Genomic DNA, 22,847 nt, shown 5'->3' on the forward strand with positions numbered 1-22,847 from the left:
TGTTATAGAAAGGTTTGTCGTAGAAACTTCAAAGAGGACTCATTCGATTAGAAATTCGAAGGCTAGTGCCCTTTTTAATAGTCGACGGATTGGAGGGCAACTAACCCCCCCTCTCAAGCCAACCTTTTCCCCAAACACATCCAATAAAACTTTTGAGATAGCCATTTTGTTCAACGTAGTTGAAAATTCTAGAAATTAAGTCTTTGAGGATGACAACCCCTCCCCACAGCCCTCAGGGCAAGGTTTGTAAGTTGCACCATGGGGGCATACAAGGTTTTTATAGAAAGCGTTGTCGCAGAAACTTCAAAAAGGGCTCATTCGATCGGAAATATAAATGGCTAGTGCCCTTTTTAATAGTCGAAAGTGATTGGAAGGCGACTAACACCCTTTCCAACCCTACCGTTTCCCCAAACAAAACCAATCTAAATGTTAAGATAGCCATTTTGTTCAAAGTAGTTGAAAATTCTGGAAATTATATCTTTGAGCAGGACATTCCCCCCCAGTCTTCAGGGCAAGGGTTATAAGTTATGCCATAAGAACATATAGGGTTCTTATGGAAGGAATGCTCGTATAAACTTCAGAGAGGGCTCATTTGATTGGAAATTGAAAGTTCTAGTTCACTTTTTAAGCGCCAAAATATATAGGAGGGTAACCAGCCCCCCTCCCACGCCCTTTTTTCCCAAATGCATCCGATAAGAACTTTGAGATAGCTATTTTGTTAAAAATAGTTCAAAGACCATCCAACGAATACTCCGGGGTCGACACAGCCCCCCAGGGCCCGGGGGCAGGCGTTGTAAGTTATGCCCTGGGGGCATATATGGTTCCTATGGAAGGGATGCTCGTATAAACTTCAAAGAGGGCTCATTTGATTGGAAATTGAAAGTTCTAGTTCACTTTATAAGAGTCAAAAGAGATTGGGGACACTTAGCCCACCCCACACCCTTTTTTCCTCAAACCCATCCAATAAGAACTTTGAGATAGCAATTTTTAAAAATAGTTCAAAGACAATCCAACGAATACTCCAGGGTCGACACAGCCCCCCAGGGCCCAGGGGCAGGCGTTGTAAGTTATGCCCTGGAGGCATATATGGTTCCTATGGCAGGGATGCTCGTATAAACATCAAAGAGGGCTCATTTGATTAGATATTGAAAGTTCTAGTTCACTTTTTAAGAGTCAAAAGAGATTGGGGGACACATAGCCCACCCCCACGCCCTTTTTTCCTCATACCCATCCAATAAGAACTTTGAGATAGCCATTTTATAAAAATAGTTCAAAAGACCATTCAACAAATACTCCGGGGTCAACACAGCCCCCCAGGGCCCGAGGGCAGGCGTTGTAAGTTATCCCCTGGGGGAATATAAGGTTCTTATGGAAGGGATGCTCGTAAAAACTTCAGAGAGGGCTCATTTGATTGTAAATTTAAAGTTCTAGTTCAGTTTTTGAGTGTCAAAAGAGATTTGAGGGCAACTAGCCCCCCCCTCAACCCTTTTCCCCAAATGCATCAAAAAAAAAATTTGAGACAGCCATTAAGTTGAAAATTGTTCAAAACTCAGATAACAAAGAGTCCGGTTTTGTCACAGGCCTCCAGGGCCCGGGGCAGGCGCTTTAAGTTGTGACCTGGGGCAAGGATAATTGTTATCAAAAAGATGTTCGTTTTATCATCAGAAACGGATCAATTGATTGCAAATTGAAAGTTCGAGCTCACTTTTTAATAGTTAAAAGCGAACCGAGGGCAACTAGCCCTCCCCCTGCCTTCTTTTTCCAAACCCCTCTGATGAAAATTTTTGAGATAGACATTTGTTAAAAATAGTTCAAAAGTCGAATAAAAAAAAAATTCCGGTGTCAATACACTCCCCCAGGTCCCGGGAGAAGGCGTTCTAAGTTATGCCCTAAAGGCATGTATTGTTCTTATGAAAGGGATGCTCGTATAAACTTCATAGAGGGCTTATTTGATTGGAAATTGAAAATTCAGGTTCACTTTTTAAGAGTCAAGAGATTTAAGGGCAACTAATCCCTCCACGCCCTTTTTTCTCCAAACCCATGCACTACAAATTTTGAGATAGCCAGTTGTTTGAAAATTGATAAAAAATTAGATAACAAAAACTCCGGTGTCAACGCACACCCCCAGGTCCCAGGCGTGGGCGTTGTAAGAGTTGTCCTGGGGGCGTATATGGTTCTTATGAAAGGGATTCTTGTATAAACTTCAGAAGGGGCCCATTTGGTTGGAAATTGAAAGTTCTAGTTCACTTTTTAAGAGTCAAAAGATATCCAAGGGCAACTAGCCCCCCCCACACACTCTTTTTTTCCCCAAGCCGATCTGATAAAATTTTTAAAATAGCCATTTCATTAAAAATGGCTCAATTGTCGAATAAGAAAAGCTCCTGTGTCGACGCAACCCCCCAGGGCCTGGAGGCAGGGGTTGTAAGTAATGCTCTGGGGGCATATAGTTCTTACGGAAGGGATGCTCATATAAAATTTGAAGAGGGCTTATTTAATTGGAAATTGAAAGCTCTTATTCACTTTTTAAGAGTCAAAAGAGATCGGAGGGCAACTAGCCCCCCCCCCCCACCAGAAATGCATCAGATCAAATATTGGTTGGGTCAACTTTTTTAAAAATAATTCAAAGTTCAGATAACAAAAAAAAACTACGGTATTGAAATAGCCCCCCCGGGCCCGAGGGAAGACGTTGTAAGTTATGCCCTGGGGGCATATGTGGTTGTTATGGAAGGGATGCTCGTAGAAACTTCATAGAGAATCATTTGATTGGAAATTGAAAGTTGTAAATCGCTTTTTAAGAGTCAAAAGTGATCAGAGGGCAGCTAGCCTCAACCCACACTCCATTTATTTTTTTCCCAGGGGCACTTAGTACAGAAGGGGTCTTTGTATAAACTTCAAAGGGGGCTCAATCGATTGGAAATCGGGAGTTCTAGTGCCTTTAAGAGTCAAAAAGGACCGGGGGCAACTAGCCCCCCCCCAAGCCCCTTTTCCCCAAATACATCTGATAAAAAATTTGAGATAGCCATTTTGTTAGAAATAGCTCGAAGATCATATAACAAAACTCCTTGACGTATGGCCATTTCCTTAAAAATAGTTCAAAGGTCAGGCAACAAAAACTCCTGTGTCGACGCAACCCCCAGGGCCCGGGGCAGGCGTTGCAAGTATTGTTCTGGGGGCATATATGGTTCTTATGGAAGGGATGCTCGTATAAAATTCAACGAGGGCTCATTTGATTGGAAATTGAAAGTTCTAGTTCACTTTTTAAGAGTCAAAAGAGATCAGAGGGCAACTAGCCCCCCCCCCCTTCATGCTCTTTTTTCCTCAAACCCATCCGATAAAAACTTTGAGATAGCCATTTTTTTTAAATAGTTTATAGATCAAAAAATGAGAACTCCAGGGTCGAAACAACCCCCAGGGCCCAAAGGCAGGCGTTGTAAGTAACGCTCTGGGGGCATATATACTTCTTATGGAAGGGATTCTCGTATAAACTTCAGAGAGGGCCCATATGATTGAAAATTGAAAGTTCTCGTTCACTTTTTAAGAGTAAAAAGAGATCAGAGGGCCACTAGCCCCCCCTCTCCACGTCCTATTTTCCTCAGACCCATCCGATAAGAACTTTGAGAGAGCCATTTTTTTCAAAATGGTTCAAAGATCAGTTAACGAAAACTCCGGGGTCGACACAATTCTTTAGGCTCTAAGGTAGGTGCTGTAAGCTATGCATGGAGGGCAGATATAGCTATTATGGAAGGAGTACTCGTAGAAACTTCAGAGAGGGTTCATTTGCTTGGAAATTGAAATTTTTAATTTTGGTTTTAAGAATCAATAGAGACCAGATGGTAACTATCCCCCCCACGCCCATTTCCCCCAAATGCGACCGATAAAAATTTTGAGATAGCCATTTTGTTAAAAATAGTTCAAAGGTCAGATAAAAAATCGAAGCAAGTTATGCCCTGGGGGCATATATGGTTTTTATGGAATGGATACTCGTATAAACTTCAGAGAGGGCTGATTTGAATGGAAATTGAAAGTTCTAGTTCAATTTTTAAGAGTCAAAAGAGATCAGAGGGCCCCTAGCCCCACCACGCCCTTTTTTCCTCAAACCCATCTGATACAAATTTTGAGATAGCCATTATTTTTTTAAATAGTTCAAAGGTCAGATAACAAAAGCTCCGGTGTCGACACAACCCCCCAGGGTCCGGGGGGGGGGGGCAGGTATTGTAAGCTATGTCCTGGGGCCGTATATGATTGTTATGAAAGGGGAGCTTGTATAAACTTCAGAGAGGGCCCACTTGAATGGAAATTAAAAGTTCTAGTTCATTTTCTCCGAGTATAAGAAGATCGGAGGGCAATTAGCCCCTCCCGCCCTCCATACCTTTGGGTTTACCGGATGGATAAACCGATAAAAATTTGAGGTAACCATTTTGTTAAAAATAGTTGAAACATTAGATATTAAAACTACGAGGTCGACACAACCCTCCAGGGCCCAGGGGCAGGCGTTGTAAGTTATACTCTTGGGGTATATATGGTTCTTATAGAAAGGATGCTCGTATAAACTTCAGAGAGGGCTCATTTGATTGATAATAGAAAGTTCTAGTTTCCTTTTAAAGAGTCAAAAGAGACCGAAGGGCACTCAGTCCCCCACCCATGCCCTTTTTTCCACAAATCCATCTGATAAAAATTTGAGCTAGTCAGTTCGATAAAAATATTTCAAACATCAGATAATGACACCAGCAACACCTCCGAGGTTGACACCAACCCATTTTTCACTTTGATATTGTTACTTTGATACCAGTTTTAATACTTTGATGAACATTAGATTTTTTTAAGTTTGATTTTGAAATAAGGAATTTTTAAAAACTGGAAACTTTTTACACTAAAAAACGAACAAAAATTAATTATCTAAAAAACTTCCCGAAAAATAAGTTTTTCAAAGAAAAGTAAAGGCCATTTTAAACTTAGGCTCAGGAGATACAAATACATGTTACAATTCAAACTCAAAACAACCAGAAATTACTATTAAAGAATAAATGAAACCCTAAACGAACAGAAATTAAATAAACAATCAAAGCAAAAAAATACAACAAGTAATAATATAAATGAATAAATAGATCTTCAAGCGATTAATGCTTAGATTGAATATGAAAATCAAGCTTAAAACGAAAGAAAATACTTTGCTATTGAAGCATAAATGAAACTTAAAACGAACAGAAATTAGATAAACAATCAATACAAACCAAAATACAATAGATATTAATGTAAATGAATAAATAAATCTTGAAACGACTGAAACTTAAACTGAATATGCAAATCAAGCTTGAAACGAACAAAAGTCACTACAAACAAGAGTTTGAGTTTCACCTCCTTCTCTCACTGTAAAAGTCTAAAACCTACTGCGTCATTGGCTCTTTACTGAAGACCAATTTTAATTCAAATATTTTCTTTTGTACTTAATATTGAAAATAAACATTAAAATTATAGTAAAATTTTAAACTGATTAGCTTTCAGCAATTAATATCGTTATACATCAAATATTCAGTTTAATTTATTAGTTCTTTCTAAATTTGTTCAAGACGAATATAGCTTCACTACAACAAGAGTTGGATACTGCCCCCTTCCTTAACTGTAAATAAAAACCAAAAGCCTACTGCGTCATTGGCGCTAAACTGAAAACGAATTATATTACAAATATTTTCTTTATCAGTTCTTACAGCATTGAAAATGAGAATAAAATTACACTGAAATAAATTCTTGAACTGATGGATCTTTCAAGAATTAATATCATTATACATCAAATATTCAATTTGATGTTGTTTATACTTTCCAAGACTGTTCAAGGCACATGTAGTTTTTAGTAAAGCACTAATGACGCAGTAGGCTTTACGCTTGATATTCATATTCAATCTAAGCATTACTCGCTTTAAGATCTATTTATTCATTTATATTATTACTTGTTGTATTTTTTTTCCTATGATTGTTTATCTAATTTTTGTTTGTTTTGGGTTTAATTTTTTATTTAATAGTAATTTCTGGTCGTTTTGAGTTTGAATTGTAACTGGTATGTGTATCTGCTGAGCTTAAGTTTAAAATGGCTTTTACTTTTCTTTGAAAAACTTATTTTTTGGAAAGTTTTTTTTTAAATTAATTTTTGAATTAAAGAATCAAAAATTAAGTCGAAAATTAATTTTTGAGTTAATTAATTAATTAAAGAATCATAGGACAATAAATAATTCAGCTCGCCAAAACAGACAGACAAGGTCAGGTAATTGGAAACAAAATAATTTTTAACCACAGGTATGCGTTCGTTCATGCTAAAAAAAATGTCCAATTGTTTTTTTTTGTCTCTTGGTTGTATTATAAAGGTAATTATTGTGAATTTTAGCCGCACAGGCTCCGTTGAACTGAATGAATAAAACATTTTATATATTTGGTTCCATATTTTTGTTTCTTTAATAGATTAGTTTTTCTTCTTAATTAGTTTTGTGGTCAATTAAGATGAATGGTTTGATAATTCCCCCACAGTAAAACTAATATATAAAAAAAAAACACACAAAAAAAACAACTAGCACAAACACAAAAGAAAAAACAACAAATCTTGTATAACACCCTGCATACGATTCTTGTTCCCAGCTTAAGTTTACCTATTCCTAATCATCCCTTTCATTATTTGCTTAATAAAATAGTCACCGATTTCATCTATTTTAGAATTTTCGGTTAATATTGGCAAGGGGTAGTTGCCGTTTATTTAATATGACTCATTTTATAATTTTTCCAATGAAATATTTCTAAAGACAATAATAGGCATTAAAATTACTTAGGGGTGGGGCAAATGCAGAAAAATATATGGGTCTTGATGGAACTTTATTATATGGCCCTCAAGTATACAACCTATGAGTGAAACCCCTTCTTAAATCATGCAAATATTTTTTTTTCGCTAGAAAAATTTGACGAGTACCTTTTAACTTTAATAAAAATCAGCATAAAAACAAGCTTCTTTTAGAGGTCATTGGCAAAATTATAACCACTATAAAACTTGTGGAAAGTAGTGAAAATCCTTACCCTTCTTTCAGTTAACATGAATTCTTACATACTTCCCCTACTGTAAAGCTAAAAATTAATAAAATGACTAGCACAAATACAAAAGAAAAGACAACAAATTGTGCTTAAAAACCCCATACGATGCTTTTTCTCAGATTTACTTACTTCTAAGTTAACTAAATTTACTTACTTCTAAGTTTAGATACACATAATTATCAATGTCATCGTTTGTGTTCAAGGAATACAGTACTTAAGTCGCCAAATATTTTTTGCATTGAACAAATCATCACTTTCATCATTTGTGTTCAAGAAGATAATACTTATATCGCCAAGTGTTTTTATTCCGAACAAGTCATTGGTCAAAACTAGTCATTTCTCAATTGGCCACTGCCACTCTTAAAAAAAAGAATTGTGCCTGGTCGTTCTTGAATTTTAGTATCGAGTAAACCAACTGTGCTGAACAGTGTTGCCAAAGGTTTGAAATAAACTGTATTAGTTTGCCGACTAAAACTGTACCGCAAGAGGTCAATTTGTACTATCTGAACAGCAGGTAAAAAAATATTCCATAATAAGAGGAAAATATTTGACAAACTAATAATTGAACAGATATCCGAGTCAGAAAGGAGCAAGTAAAACCAAAATGAAACGGGAAATTTGATTCTACCAAAAAATTTCCTAATGTACCGCATTGTACTAGGACCTCCAAATTGTACCGAAAACGGTACAAATGTACCGCGTTGGGAACGCTGGTGCTCTGTCTCAGTTGGTATGAACTTAAAAATCCCTTCAAATTAAATGAATTGAATTATAGATACATTTAGAACAATACCTTTTCTAGAAGCAATGGTACAACGTACTGCCCTCTCACGTACTTCGTGCCATGCAAAAGGTTGAGCTTTTTCATCAAATGAGTTATTGATTCGACAGGCACATTCAGACCAGGCGTCAAACAAACTCTACACAAAAAGAAAACATACATAAGTTAATCATATATAAAACTTATATATAGACATATAATATATATATATATATATATATATATATATATATATATATATATATATATATATATATATATATATATATATATATATATATACGAAGCATGTTTTTTAAGTAAGTACCGTTTTGCGATTCCGCCGCCGCAGCGCTACGGTCGGCGTTCTGCGCATGCGCGCTGGTTACCTACGTCTCTTGTCTACGCACTGGCGCCATTACAGTCTGATTCATCACTGCATACGTTGTTTACTGAGTGTTTAAGATGCCTTCAACAATCGTGAATCCCGCCGATTGTGAAGTACGGGCTGTTATACGATTTCTTAGTGCTAAAGGCGTAAAACCGATCGATATTCATCGTGAGATCTGTGAAGTTTACGGACAAAACATTACGAGTGATGGAATGGTAAGGAAATGGGTGAAAGCATTTAAAGATGGCCGCACAAATGTGCATGATGAAGAATGGAGTAGGATTCCTTCGGTCTTTAATGTAGATTTGGTGCAGAAAGTGGAAGAAAAGGTGAGAGAAAACAGATGCTTTGCAATTTCATCAATGTGCGACTGGTTTCCTCAATATTCTCGCAATGTTTCGTATCTCATTGTGACTGAGAACTTTAATTACCTGAAATTGTGTTCATTTTGGGTTCCAAAAATATTGACGGATTGCACAAAACCCAACGTTTAGGCAGTGCATTGACTTTCCTTGAGCGGTACCACAATGAAGGTGAAGATTTTTTAGACCAAATTGTTACTGGTGACGAAACATGGGTGGCCTACGTCACACCAGAATCAAAACACCAATCCATGGAATGGCGACATTCATCATCACCCAAAAAAGTGAAGTTTAAGCAAACAATTTCTGCCCGGAAAATCATATGCACAGTTTTTTGGGACAAAAAAGGAATATTGCTAGTGGAGTTTCTGCCTCGTAATTAGACAATTAATGCAGCGTCTCATTGTGAGACATTGAACAATCTGCGTCGTGCAATCCAGAACAAAAGACGTGGCAAGTTGAGTAAGGGTATCGTTTTGCTGCATGACAATGCCCGTCAACATGTGGCTAATCAGACCAAAGATCTCATCAAATCTTTTATATGGGAAACTCTAGATCATCCTCCATACAGCCCTGATCTGGCGCCCAGTAACTACCATTTGTTCCTGCACTTGAAGAAACACCTGGGTGGTCAGCGTCTTCAAGACGATAACGAAGTCAAAACAGTTGTGATGCAGTGGTTAACAAGTCAGGCGGGAGAATTTTATGAGGAGGCTATTTCGAAAATGGCTCAATATTTTGTCGGAAAAATTTGTATTCTGGGATATTCTGGCCTAAAAATCGATCTATATAGGTCAGAAGTTTGAGAAAATTCGTTATGAGACTTAATTTGGGGAAAAAAGATTCATGTTAGTCAAGAGACATCATATATATGAATAAATTCGAAAAGCATATATACGTCATATATGCCCCAGTAGTGGTTGTACTGTCTTCAGTGTCTATGATGCAGGATAAATTACACAAAAAACATACGATTGACGTCAGATTTATGAGTAAATTTTAAGAGAATATATTACAACACTCCCCCCCCCAGGAGTGAACGTATCATTTTTACATAAACGTTCATTTTGTTTAAACAGCTCAGGAGCAATTGAGCAACCTTGCCTGACTACAGGAGTTTTACTGAAAAGAACGTACTACGTCTACCGTTCACTTGCACACAGCCCTCAGTCTCTTGATGCTTGGCCTTGAGTAGGCGGATATATTTTGACGGGATATTGGAAAGGATATTCCATAGAGAATCTCAATCAACTGAGTAAAATGCTGCCCTGAAATCGACATAGGCAATAAAAGCCTGCTGACGGAACTCGTTCGCCTTCTCGATAATTTGTCTTATGGAGAATATCTACTCTGTCGTTGATCAGTCAGGCATAAAACCAGCCTGCTCTACTCTGCGCTTTCGTCAGAGGTGTGCGAAACATAGCTGCAACAAAACCATAGAAAGACCATGCCTGGTACTGAGAGGAGCGTTACGAGAAGAGACCCGAAGATATAATTACAGAAGAGGCTATCTGCGAACAAAGGACCCTGCTTCATTTTGGGCTCTTGTCACCCTGGCCAATTGAGTGCCATCGTTTGCCTTCAAATTATGCTTGCTTTTTTATTAGCATTAAGTCCTATCTCAAGTACTTTCTATATAGCTTTTATTGGTTAGTTAAGACTTAGGTCTGGGCATCCCCAGTTTTTCCTGCATCTTTTAAAAGCTCAAATCATAGCTTCGACTTACGCTATTTTTCCTCCGATGGAGAATTTTGTAGCTTTAATTAAAGCAAAACTGACGTGAAACATATTTCAAGAGCAAGTCAAATTTGAAAATGCTTAAGGTATATTATGTTGGACGTTAAACTATAGGAAAAAACGAAAAAAAATACGAAAATAAAATTACGCTCATTTCCTGACGTTACAAAACTTTTTTTTACAGTAGGTCCTCCTTGGCCCAGGGACTTAGGGCTATAAACTTCAAACTGATCAAGGGCGAGAAGTTTTTGAGGGAACCAATTTTTTTTCTTTGGGCCCTCTTGGCCCAAAGCCTGAACGATAAAAGTGTTTAGCTGATTAGAAACTTTTTCTGACTCTTTTGGGCCCTATTTTTGGGGAACCAAACCCCTAAACTGAGTTTTATTTACATTGCGTACCTTTTTGTCATGGAAATTCATTATTACAAGCTTAAAATTGATCAGGGACAAGAAGGTTTTTGACTAACATATAGGCTCCCTATTGCCCACCTTTTAAACCAAACGTATGGCCCCCTTGGCCCACGCTCCTTCAAAGTTTCGTGGTAGTCAGAAAAACAGTCTTTGCTCTATTTTCAGAATACAGTTTCGTGTCCCTAATTTTTTTTTTCGCACATTAGGGTCCACTTGGCCAGGGATATACGGTTTTATTTTCCAACAGAAAAAATTGTTGACCCTTTGATCAAAGAACAATTTTATTAGCCCTTTCAGATGTGTTTCAGGCAAACAAAAATCTTCTGGCCCCAGTTTTAATTTTTTAATCATTATTTATTAACTTAAATAGATATCTATTTCAAAAATAAACTATCACACGCCCAATTGGGTTGAATTTGTCTTTCAAAGTAAAAAAAAAAAAAAAAAAAAAAAAAATCTTACGGCCCCAGTTTTAATTTTTAAATCATTTTTTATTAACTTAAATAGATATCTATTTCAAAAATAAACTATCACACGCCCAATTGGGTTGAATTTGTCTTTCAAGTAAAAAAAAAAAAAAAAAAAAAAATATCTTCCACCCCCAGTTTTAATTTTTAAACCATTATTTATTAACTTAAATATATATATATTTAAAAAATAAACTATCACACCCCCAATTGGGTTGAATTTTTCTTTCAAGTAAAAAAAAAAAAAAAAAAAAAATCTTCCAGCCCCAGTTTTAATTTTTAAACCATTATTTATTAACTTAAATAGATATCTATTTCAAAAATAAACTATCACACACCCAATTGGGTTGAATTTGTCTTTCAAAGTAAAAAAAAAAAAAAAAAAAAAAAAAAAAAAAAAAAATCTTCCGGCCCCAGTTTTAATTTTTAAACCATTATTTATTAACTTAAATAGATATCTATTTCAAAAATAAACTATCATACGCCCAATTGGGTTGAATTTGTCTTTCAAAGTAAAAAAAAAAAAAAAAAAAAAATCTTACGGCCCCAGTTTTAATTTTTAAATCATTATTTATTAACTTAAATAGATATCTATTTCAAAAATAAACTATCACACGCCCAATTGGGTTGAATTTGTCTTTCAAAGTAAAAAAAAAAAAAAAAAAAAAAAATCTTCCCGCCCCAGTTTTAATTTTTAAAACATTATTTATTAACTTAAATAGATATCTATTTCAAAAATAAACTATCACACGCCCAATTGGGTTGAATTTGTCTTTCAAAGTAAAAAAAAAAAAAAAAAAAAAAAATCTTCCGGCCCCAGTTTTAATTTTTAAATCATTATTCATTAACTTAAATAGATATCTATTTCAAAAATAAACTATGATACTCCCAATTGGGTTGAACTTGTCTTTCAAAGTAAAAAAAAAAAAACAAAAAAAAAACAGAGAAATAACTTGAAAAAAAACAAACAAACAACGAAAAAAATCCCTACAGAAATAGCAAAAAAAAACACTAAATAGAGGAAATAATTACTCGCTCATTGAAAACTGGATAAAACTGCATAACTTATCCTGGGGGTTCGACTGGACTTATTGCTGGCAGACCCCCCCCCCCTTTATTAAAGTAACTATTAGTAACTATTAAAACTATACAGTTGTATCAAAACCTAATAAAAAAAAGCGGATCTTACATTGCATTGTACAAGCTTTCCAATAGCATTTTGACTGTGTCTGGATGCGGACCCATTTGAGAACCAACGGCTCGTGCGTCCCCAATTCCGAAGGTGAACGACCTCATGGTCATGGGTTTTTCCGTGTCCAACATAAACAGCCCAGTGTTTGTAACGTCCTCGCTCAAATTCTAGCAAATCTCCTATGAAAAATGAAAGCTTTATTAGGTATTTTAAAAGGACATTTTTAAAATGTTGAGATTGGGCAATCAGAGTTGATCAGTCTCGATTTGCGTGTGTGTGTGCTTGAGGAGAAGGTTGTTTTGATCGAAATCATCATAAAAAAGAAGTTCGTTGTAGTCCTAAATATTTCAAAACTCAATTTCTCCGGAACCAAATTTTTCGATGTTTATCATTTTAGATTTTTTTTTTAATTTTGACTATACCTCTTGAGCGGAGTACGTCATAATTTACATGATTGAAATTACTAAATTTAATTTACCCGATATCAATGTCATAACCTACAATACACAAGTCTATGGATGTCTAAAACATGTTTATGGCTAATAATTGTAATTACAGCGATAAATATAACAAAGAATTACAATTATAAATAAAATTAAATTAATTCATTTAATTTCTTAAACTAAAACTGGACAATATGATAATTTTTTTTAATAAATATCGGTAATCTGTTGGAAATGTCATGGACTGAGTTTGCCCCACAAAATATACGTTAATTTCGGAAATTTCTCAAAGGTCCCTTCGGGTAATGTGCACCAGTGTCATCTATCTTTTTCACTAATACTGATTAAATAGATAACACCCTGACACTGAAAATATAAGAAACTTCTCACTGGGGATACGTTCCTACAATCTGATGAGAATTAGCGGTAAGTAGCTAGTTGTTATTAATTTTCGTCCTTCAACACCAAATACCAAATTCTTACAATCGACCAGCAGAAGGGCCTAATGTGTTAGCTCCTTTCACTTTCTACGAGGAGCTGACAAGGAGCTGAATTTGTTGCAAACTGCCATTTTAGAATGAGACCATGGGAGCAATTTCAGCAGTTTGGTTTAGAGGAGGGGGAGGTTCACACCCGAGGGGTTTGGGACGTTTTATTTTGAAAAAAGGGATAAAACTGGGAAAAAATTAACCAGTTTCTTACCAATTGTCATTTTTAGGTGTACTTCATAAATTATGATATTTTCCAAATTAATTAAAAAAACTTTTCCACAAAATAAGTTTTTCAAAGAAAAATAAAGAACTCCCTTAAACAAAAAATAAGCAAAAATAAAATCAAATAATCTACCACAAATCAGCATCAATAAATAAATGAAACCCAAAACGAACAGAAATTACAATAAATCACCGAGTCAAACTCAAAACGAGCAGAAATTAACATAAGCTGGGCTCAAAACCCCTATGCCTTCCCAAGACCAGAACAAAATTGGCACTTTACTGAAAAAAATATAAATGTTTTTACTTTTATAAATTTAATAAATAAAATAATATCAACTTTTTGATTGATGGATATCAGTGTATGTTCATTCAACTTACAATGCACATTCATTTGTATTTTTTTCAGTAAAGTGTTATCTATGCTCTGGCCTTGGGAAGGCAAAGGGGTTTTGAGCCCAACTTATGTTAATTTCTGCTCGTTTTGAGTTTAAGTAGGTTAATTATTGTAATTTTTATTCGTTTTGGGTTTCATTTATTTATTGATGCTGATTTGTGGTAGTTTCATGTTTGGTAGAGTATTTGATTTTATTTCTGCTCATTTTTTTTTACTGGAGTTCTTTACTTTTCTTTAAAAAACTTATTTTGTGGAAAAAAGGTCTTTTAATTAATTCCTGCTGGTTTTACATTGACATAGTCTTTTCAGGGAAAAAGAAAATAATGCTTTAAATCTTTTCGTTTTTTAAGACTTTATAGTTTGGCCCGCTAATTGTATGCAGGAGAAAATTTTCAGCAATTTTAATAACATACACCCTTTTAAAAATCTGGACACAAAGAGTAGTATTTAATTTATTTTCATACCTCCTCAAGTTGACCTGAAATTGAAAACTTGATACCATTCGCAAAAAAAAATCTATTTACTTTCTTTGATAGGTTGGATAAACTTACGCTATTTTGATTTGGTTAAATTTTAAGAGCAGAAGTAGCCCCAAAGTTTGAACATAATACCCTCCGTCGTTCTTGGGATACTGCTGAGATGCCTTATTGGAAATTAGCATTAAAACAGTGTATTCTTATTTAATCTTAAGGCAACATTTAGTTTTTAAACATAATGGGCAGATGGGAGGGTGGGGGTGAGAGGGGGATTAGTTGCTCTACAATCACTTTAGACTATTAAAAAGGGGACTAGGCCTTTCGATTTCCAATCGAATGAGCCCTTTTTGAAATGACAACGCTTTCTATAATTACCTTGTATGCCCCCAGGGCATAAATTACAACTCTTACCCTAAGGGCTGTTAGGGTGGTTGTCATCCTCTAAGACCTAATTTCCAGAACTTTCAACTACGTTAAACAAGATGCCTATCTGAAAATTTTGATTGGATGTTTGGGGAAATGGTGGGCGTGAGAGGGGCGGTAGTCACTCTCCAATCACTTTCAACTATTAAAAATGGCACTAGCCCTTTCAATTTCCAATCAAATGAGCCCTTTTGAAGTTTCTACAACAACACTTTCAATAAAAATCGTATATGCCCCCAGGGCATAACTTACAACCGTTGCCCTGAGGGTTGCGGGGGGTGTCATTCTCAAACATCTAATTTCCAAAACTTTCAACTACTTTAAAGAAAATGGCTATCTGATAATTTTGGTTGGTTATGTTCGGGGAAATAGTGGTCGCGAGAGCAGAATTAGCTAACTTCTAATCATTTTCGGCTATTAAAAAGAGCAGCAGAACTCTTAAGTTTCCTTTGAATGAGCCTTTTTTGAAGTTTTACGACAACTCTATCTATAAAACCTAATATGCCCCGAAGGCATAACTGACAACCTTTGCCCTTGGGGCTCTGAGGGGTTTTTCATCCTTAAATATATAATTTCCAGAACTTTCAACTAAGTGAACAAAATGGTTAATTCAAATCTGTGATTGTAGTGGCTTGAGGTAATGGAGGGTGTGAGAGGTGGGTTAACTGCCCCTCACTCACTTTTGGCTACTTAATAGAGCACTATCCCTTTTAAATTCCATTCAAATAAGTCCTTTTGGAATTTATATAAAAACTTTCTGTATAAACCTCACATGTCCTCAGGTCATAAATTAGAACCCTGGCACTAAGGGCTCTGAGGAGTTTATCATCCTAAATCACCTAATTTCCAGAACTTTCAACTACGTTGAACAAAATGGATATCTCAAAATTTTGATTGGATGGGTTTGGGAAAATGGTGGGCGTGAGAGGGGTGTTAGTCGCTCTCCAATCTTTTTAACTATTAAAAAAGGCACTAGCCCTTTCAATTTCCAATTGAATGAACCCTTTTGAAGTTTCTACGACAACGCTTTCAATAAAAACCTTATATGCCCCAGGGCATAATTTACAACCCTTGCCCTGAGGGCTGGGGGAGGGAGGAGTGTCTTCCTTAAAGACCTAATTTCTAAAACTTTCAACTACGTTGAAGAAAATGGCTATCTAAAAATTTTGATTGGATATGCTTGGGGAAAAGTAAGCGTGAGAAGGGGGTCAATTACTCTCCACTCACTTTCGACTATTAAAAAGGGCAATTTCAATTTCCAAACAAATTAGCCCTTTTTGAAATTTTTACAACTTTCTATATAAACCTTATATGCCCCCAGGTCATAACTTACAACCCTTGCACTGATGGCTCTGAGGGGCTTATCCTCCTAAGAGACCTAATTTCCAGACCTTTCGACTACACTGAAGAAAATGGATATCAAAAATTTTGATTGGATGTGTCCGGGGAAATGTAGGGAGTGAGAGCGGGGTTAGTTGCCCTTCAATCACTTTCGACTATTAAAAGGGCACTAGCCCTTTCAATTTTCAATTGAATGAGCCCTTTTTTATATTTTTACAACATCGCTTTCTATAAAAACCTTACATAGTCCCAGGGCACAACTTACAACCCTTGCCCTGAGGGTTGTGGGGGGATGGGTTGTCATCCTTAAAGACCTAATTTCCAAAACTTTCAACTACGTTGAATAAAATGTCTATCTAAAAATTTTGATTGGATGTGTTTTGGGAAAAGGTGGGCGTGAGAGGGGGGTTAGTTGCCCTCCAATCAATTTCAACTATTAAAAAGGGCACTAGTCCTTTGAATTTCCAATTGAATGAGCCTTTTTTGAGATTCTTCGACAATGCCATCTATAAAAACCTTACATGCCCCCAGGGCATAAATTACAACCTGTGCTCTGAGGGCTGTTGGGGAGTGTCCACCTCAAAAACATAATTTCTATGTGGATATGAACTATGCTTCACAAAATGGCAAAATTTTGATTGGATGTGTTTCGGGAAATGGTGGGCGTAGAAGGGGTGTTAGTTGCCTTCCAATCACTTTCGACCATTAAAAAGGGCGTTCTCTTGACGACAACTTCTTCGATACAAAGTGCCCTGCTCTAAAGAAAAAAAAATAATAGATAATAAATTGTGCCAACATCGTTCTTATATATCCTGAGGACATAACTTAAAACCCCTTCCCCGAGGGTTGCGGGGGAGTGTCCTCCTCAAAAACATATTTTCTATCCGGAAATCAACTACGCTGAACAAAATAGCTATCTCAAAATTTTGATTAGATGTGCTTGGGGAAATGATGGGCGTGGGGGGGGGGGCTAGGTACCCTCCAATCACTTTCAACTATTAAAAAGAGCACTAGCAACTCCACTTTTAAATCGAATGAGTCCTTTTCGAAGTTTTTACGACAACTCCTTCGATACGAAGTGGCCTGGTATGAAAAAAAAAACAACAAAAAAACAACAACAAAAAAACAAAAAAAACATTCTGACAACATCGTTGTTTACTTAGGCAGCGCTATTGCGCTGCCTATGATTATTGGAGGAGTTACTGGGCCCCCTAAGGATGAGATCAATAATATTACTGATAATTATGGATAATTGGCTTCTTGAACACACCCTATATTAGCCATAAATCCAGCCAAGATAGTAGGAAATATTTAAGTGCTAAATCAAATTATATATAATCATAAATCAAAAATGATAGTAATTTGTTTTTTAAGCACTGTTTTACAAAATCGGAGTAACAAAAAGGAAGAAAAAACAACAACAAAACACTAAAATCATCACAAACACAAAAATCATCGAATGTTTTCATTATCTTATGAATGGCCATAAAAAAAGAAGAGCCAAGCATGGTATTGTGCCAAAAACAGAATAGACAAAACAAGGGCATCTCCAAGAATGTTGTTCGGGGAGGGGAGAGGGGGTTTCGAAGGAGGAGGGGGTATAAAATAATTAAAAAAACGCATCTAAAATTCGTTTATATTCATTTTTATTACCTTTTTACGAATAGGAAAAAAATTTCACGGGGGGGGGGTGTTTTCAAATCCGGTAGCCCCTCCCTATAGATACTGTTTGGAGCCATAATAATTGCAACGCCAAAAAAACTAATACATCGACAGATTTATCAACATGGGACTTCAGAATTTTTTCGATCTAGATAAAGCTTAGCTCTTAAAATGTGCAATTGGGCCTTAAGGGGAATGAAAATAAACTGAAGTTCCTTTCTTTTCTAACAGTACAAGAAGGACGTACACATTAAGAACTAAAAATAATGATTTTCAAAAACAAGGCATCCATTTTACGAGAGTACATACAATAATAATAAAATAACGGCATAATAATAGTACAAAATGCACGGTATAGCAAAAAACAACAACCTCGTGCATATCCCAAAAAACCATAAAAAGTAGAATTTAGCAATAAAGACAAAACACAAAGGAACAGCACTGTCTTGGGCACAGATGCATGGATTCATAGCTGATAGCCTACTCCCACCTGTCGGATGCTAAAGCTACGCATATATCCACCAAAGAAGCATCAACTTTGACATAAGAAATGACATCAATTTCATCCCATCAGTCCCCTTAAGCCCCATTCACAATGAGATTTTGCTAATACCGAGATTTAACTAGCGCTAATTTAAAGCCAACCAAATTTTTTCATAGCATTTTCTCTTTTTTGAAACAATTCTGTGCAAAATTCTGATGGGCTCAGATTAGATCTTGCCAAATCCTGGGATTTGGCAAGAGCTCCTGAGATTGAGACTTGCCAAATCCTAAATACATATTAGGGGGAGGGGGAGGGGTTAAAGTACAGCGGGTCTACATGCCTAATGCGTTAGGTACAATTAGTCTGTATATTATGCAGTAAGAATTGTTTTCTTACTTCACACTTTCAAAATACTTTACCCCCCCCCCCTAATGTGCAAATATATAGCCAAAACTATATATTTCGCATCTATTTGTCACTTCTCTTTGTCTCGTCTCACGCTACGCTGAAAGAAACACGGTTCTACAATGCGTCAATGGATGAACAACTTGAGTGGTCGGGGCTATATCATACAAGTATATATATATATATATATATATATATATATATATATATATATATATATATATATATATATATATATATATATATATATATATATATATATATATATATATATATATATATATATATATATATATATATATATATATTTGTGCGGGGGTCACCAAAGCCAAAGTTTACCGATAAGATTTCTAACTAACTCTTTTAGATTCGACCTAAGCTGAAAAGTTAAAAGAGTACATAGTAAAAAAAGCTTACTGTAATCACTCCACGTTGTATAAACGAACTAACTAAAACTCTCTTTCTCCCAGCCCGCTAGCCGCGTGCTGTGGCAGGGGTTACGAGGGTGGTAAATGAATCTTTCCAGCCAATCCTAGGACTTACTAATTTACTGATCAACCTCCCTAACTGCGCAATTCTTTACCTCGTGGTCTATTAAGCACGTACGCAGTTAAGAGGACCCAAAATGGCGTCAAAAAATAAAAGGAAAATTAATATTTATAACTCGGGGACGGAAAATAATTAAGGGACCAAAAGAAAGGAATATGGGAGGGACATTTATCTAAACAAACTGGGACTAAACAAGCCGAGCTCAAATGAAACAAAATAGCCTTTTCCTTGTACACTAAAAAGGAGCAAGAAATGTATATACCGCAAATACAGAAGGATGAAAAATCTATTTATATTAGACATCAAGTCGAGCGAGGCAATTAAAAAACAAACAAACAATCACTTAGTAAACACTTTTACCAACCGTACCCCTGCAAGCAGAGTCTAGCTTTCTAGCACCCTCTTAAATGAAGAATTTGGCAACTCTTCAGATTTGTTCAATGTTAATTTGCTATTGACTGGGTCATAAAATGGGAGTTAAAATGAGATTTTTATTCTTTTAAATCAAAACTGTTTAATTGTTTTGATTTTATAATACATCTTATAATTTTTGTTTGATAATATTTAATTTTATGCATCAACTAAATTTTTTATATTAAAGTAAAACTATTTCCGTATAATTTTACTTAAATTTTTATTTTATATAAAATTTAGAAAATGTAATTTTACAATATATTTTTCATTTTTCTTTTCATAAACTATATAAAACACTTCGTGGTAACAGACTGTAGGAAAGGAGCGACTCAGCCCAATAGTAACTGAAACTCTAAAAAACGGAAATTTGATAACAATAGATACATGGAAAGAATTGGATTTTTATGCTGATTAAAAGCTACGAGTTTGAGAAAGTTTGACTGCCTTTAGAACAAAGGGGGGAAAACACCCAAAAGTAAAAAAAAACGGCAATGAAAATCGCACCATCAGAGTCAGCCTATCAGAGAACCCTACTGTAGAGGTCTCAAATCCCCAATTGCAAAATTGGGGATTTGTATTTTTTTTCCAGAAGAAAGATGAAAGATGCGTGCTTATTTGTTTTTTTTTTATTCCCAGGGGAAAATGTATCGATCCAATGGTCCTAGAAGATCGGGAGGAGGCTCATTCAAACGGATATCAAAAGTTCAATTGCCCCTTTTAAGTGACCAAAAAGATTGGAGGGCCACAAGTCCCTCACCCATCCCATTTTCCCCCAAAGCTACCTGAGCAAAACTTTGAGATAGGTATTTTGTTCAGCATAGTTAAAAGTTTCAATAGCTTTGTCTCTAGGGATGACATGACCCCCAACAGCCCTGGGGAAAGGGCTTTTAAGTTTTGGAATTTGCCCATTGTTTACATATAGTATTTGTTATTGGGAAGTATATAGAGATATTTCGGAGGGGGGGGGAGGGGAGAGAAAGAAGAATTTCTGTGTGTTTTGTGAAAAGGGGGGGGGTATTGCCTGAATTCCTATATGAAATTCTTTTATATGTCTTACTTTCCCTTTGGCGACTAAATTTTACATGTCCAGACGTTCCGGAGGAATTGCCTAGAGGAAATTTTCAGCGGGACTGGAACTGCCTAGGAAATTTTTCCGTGACAGGGGAGAGATATTCGGCGAGAATCTTATTCCATTTCAACGACCTGGATGTGTCAAGAGTCGTTCTGAAAGAACTGAGTCAAAAAGTCGACATCCGGGTTATTGAAATGGAATAAGAAGCTTTTTTAAAATACTAAAAAACTTCAGCGTGAAATACAAGCCATTGAGAAGGGGTTAGCTCCACTCATATATGAATAATTTCTGTTCTTTTCGATTTTTAATGTTGCTCCTTACTTATATTATAAAAATCTTACTTATAAACTTAGTTACTTATAAAAATCATTTTTTTTATTTATCTTTTTTTTTCAAGGGGCAATTTTTACGTATTAATACATCTAGTTATTAGAGAAAATCGATATTTAGTCAGTTTCCTGATTTCGACATGATTTTTCGACCCAATTTCAATTTTTTTAAATATGGTTTTTTTTATTCCTCTCTCTTTGCATTCTGAGGCCAATTTCTTTGTGCTAATTATATTTTGACCATCTAATCATAGCCGATAAAACACTAACAAAACGTACCAATTTGAAGCTTTTCCATAAATTTCTCCCTCAAAACGTCTGTATTTTTGTACCAATCTGATATATACCTTTTGTTTGGATAGTCCTCTTCTGGCAGTCTGAAACATAAATATAATTAAACTATTGAAAGCTATTGAATGGCTGATTGAAAGCAAAATTCACCGAATTTTCTTTTAAAATTTGGGAAATGAAGACAACTTTAAAAATCTATATTTAAAAAAATGCCAAAGGCATACTTTTATTAGTACATACACTGAAAGCTTTTATTATTAAGAAAATAAAATTGCCAGCCAGAGAAATAAGTTTTTAAAACTCTGGCCAAAAAAAAACCTTACGGTTTTACTTAGGTTTTGTTATATTTATTGTTCAAGAATAAACCACTTTCGTAAAAAAAAAAACGTGAAAACAGAAGTGAAAATCGGAAGGACTTTTGTTTTCTTTTTTTTTAAAGGAAACTGCTTCGATTACGGCGGGGGGGGGGGGGGAGCCAAAACTATTTTAAATATTAATTTTGAGTGCCTGTTTTTTAGAGCCTTGTTTTTACATGTACAACTTAAAACTGAATAAGTTCAAATTTAAACAAGATACACATTTGGGTCATACGGCGTTCACAACATTCAGTTTGAATCCATATTAATAATCCTAGCAATTTCTAAAGTATGAAACGAGCCAAGTAGGCCAAATCGGTCAAGTCCATAAAAAATAAAGTAAACAATTTTGTAAAATTTGTAAATTTCTTCAAGGATTTTCCACGCAACTGCCTTTTTTTGTTTCATGATGTTCGCCTGTTTTGCCTGTCTTCTATTTTATCCCCCCCCCCCATCCAAATTCAATTCCTGAGTAACTGCCTTTCTACTCCCGTTTGATCATCTGTATATTTCTCATATCTTTCTTTATTAAATAGTACGTGGTAATGAACTGTAAGTAAGGAGTGACTCGGCCCAATAATAACCAAACTCTGAAAAAAGGAATTTTGATAACGATAATACATGAAAGAATTGGCTTTTTATGCTGTTTTAACATATATATATAAAATTCATTGAGTTTAATATCATCCATCAAAAGCTGCGAGCCTGAGAAAATTTGCCTAATTATCGAAAAACAGAGGAAATACCAACTGAAGTCAAGGAATCTTAATGAAAATCGCATCATCTAATTCAGCGTATCAGAGAACGTTACCGTAGAGGTTTCAAGCTCCCATTTGCAAAAATATGGAATTTTGAATTTTTTACCATCACGGATTATTTGTTGTTTTTTCCCCAGGGGTGAAGGTATCGAACCATTAGTTCTAGAAGATCGGGAGAGGGCTCATTCAAACGGAAATTATAAGCTCTAGTGCTCTTTTCAAGTGACCAAAAAGACAGGAGGGCAACTAGCTCCCCTCCTACACCCTTTTTTCTCAAAATCATCCGATCAAAATTTTGAAATAGCCCTTTGCTCAGCATAGTTGAAAGGTCTCTGGGGATGACATGA

The 22,847-nt window shown here is 35.6% G+C and overlaps 1 protein-coding gene across 1 annotated transcript in view; it reads right to left on the minus strand.

Moving 5' to 3' along the window:
* Positions 1-22,847, minus strand: part of LOC148952857 (phospholipase A and acyltransferase 3-like) — a 179,295-nt gene that overhangs the window by 31,126 nt on the left and 125,322 nt on the right. The window contains exons 2-4 of the mRNA XM_089088131.1: positions 21,375-21,472; positions 12,385-12,566; positions 7,862-7,988 (exon numbers count right to left, since the gene is read on the minus strand). Of these exons, the coding sequence (XP_088944257.1) occupies positions 7,862-7,988; positions 12,385-12,566; positions 21,375-21,472 (407 nt within the window). The remainder of the gene's footprint in view (positions 1-7,861; positions 7,989-12,384; positions 12,567-21,374; positions 21,473-22,847) is intronic.

Source organism: Artemia sp. Qi Xiang Cuo, chromosome 4 (assembly GCF_049724085.1).
Source record: "Artemia sp. Qi Xiang Cuo chromosome 4, ASM4972408v1, whole genome shotgun sequence".
NCBI classification, from domain to species: Eukaryota; Metazoa; Arthropoda; class Branchiopoda; order Anostraca; family Artemiidae; genus Artemia; species Artemia sp. Qi Xiang Cuo.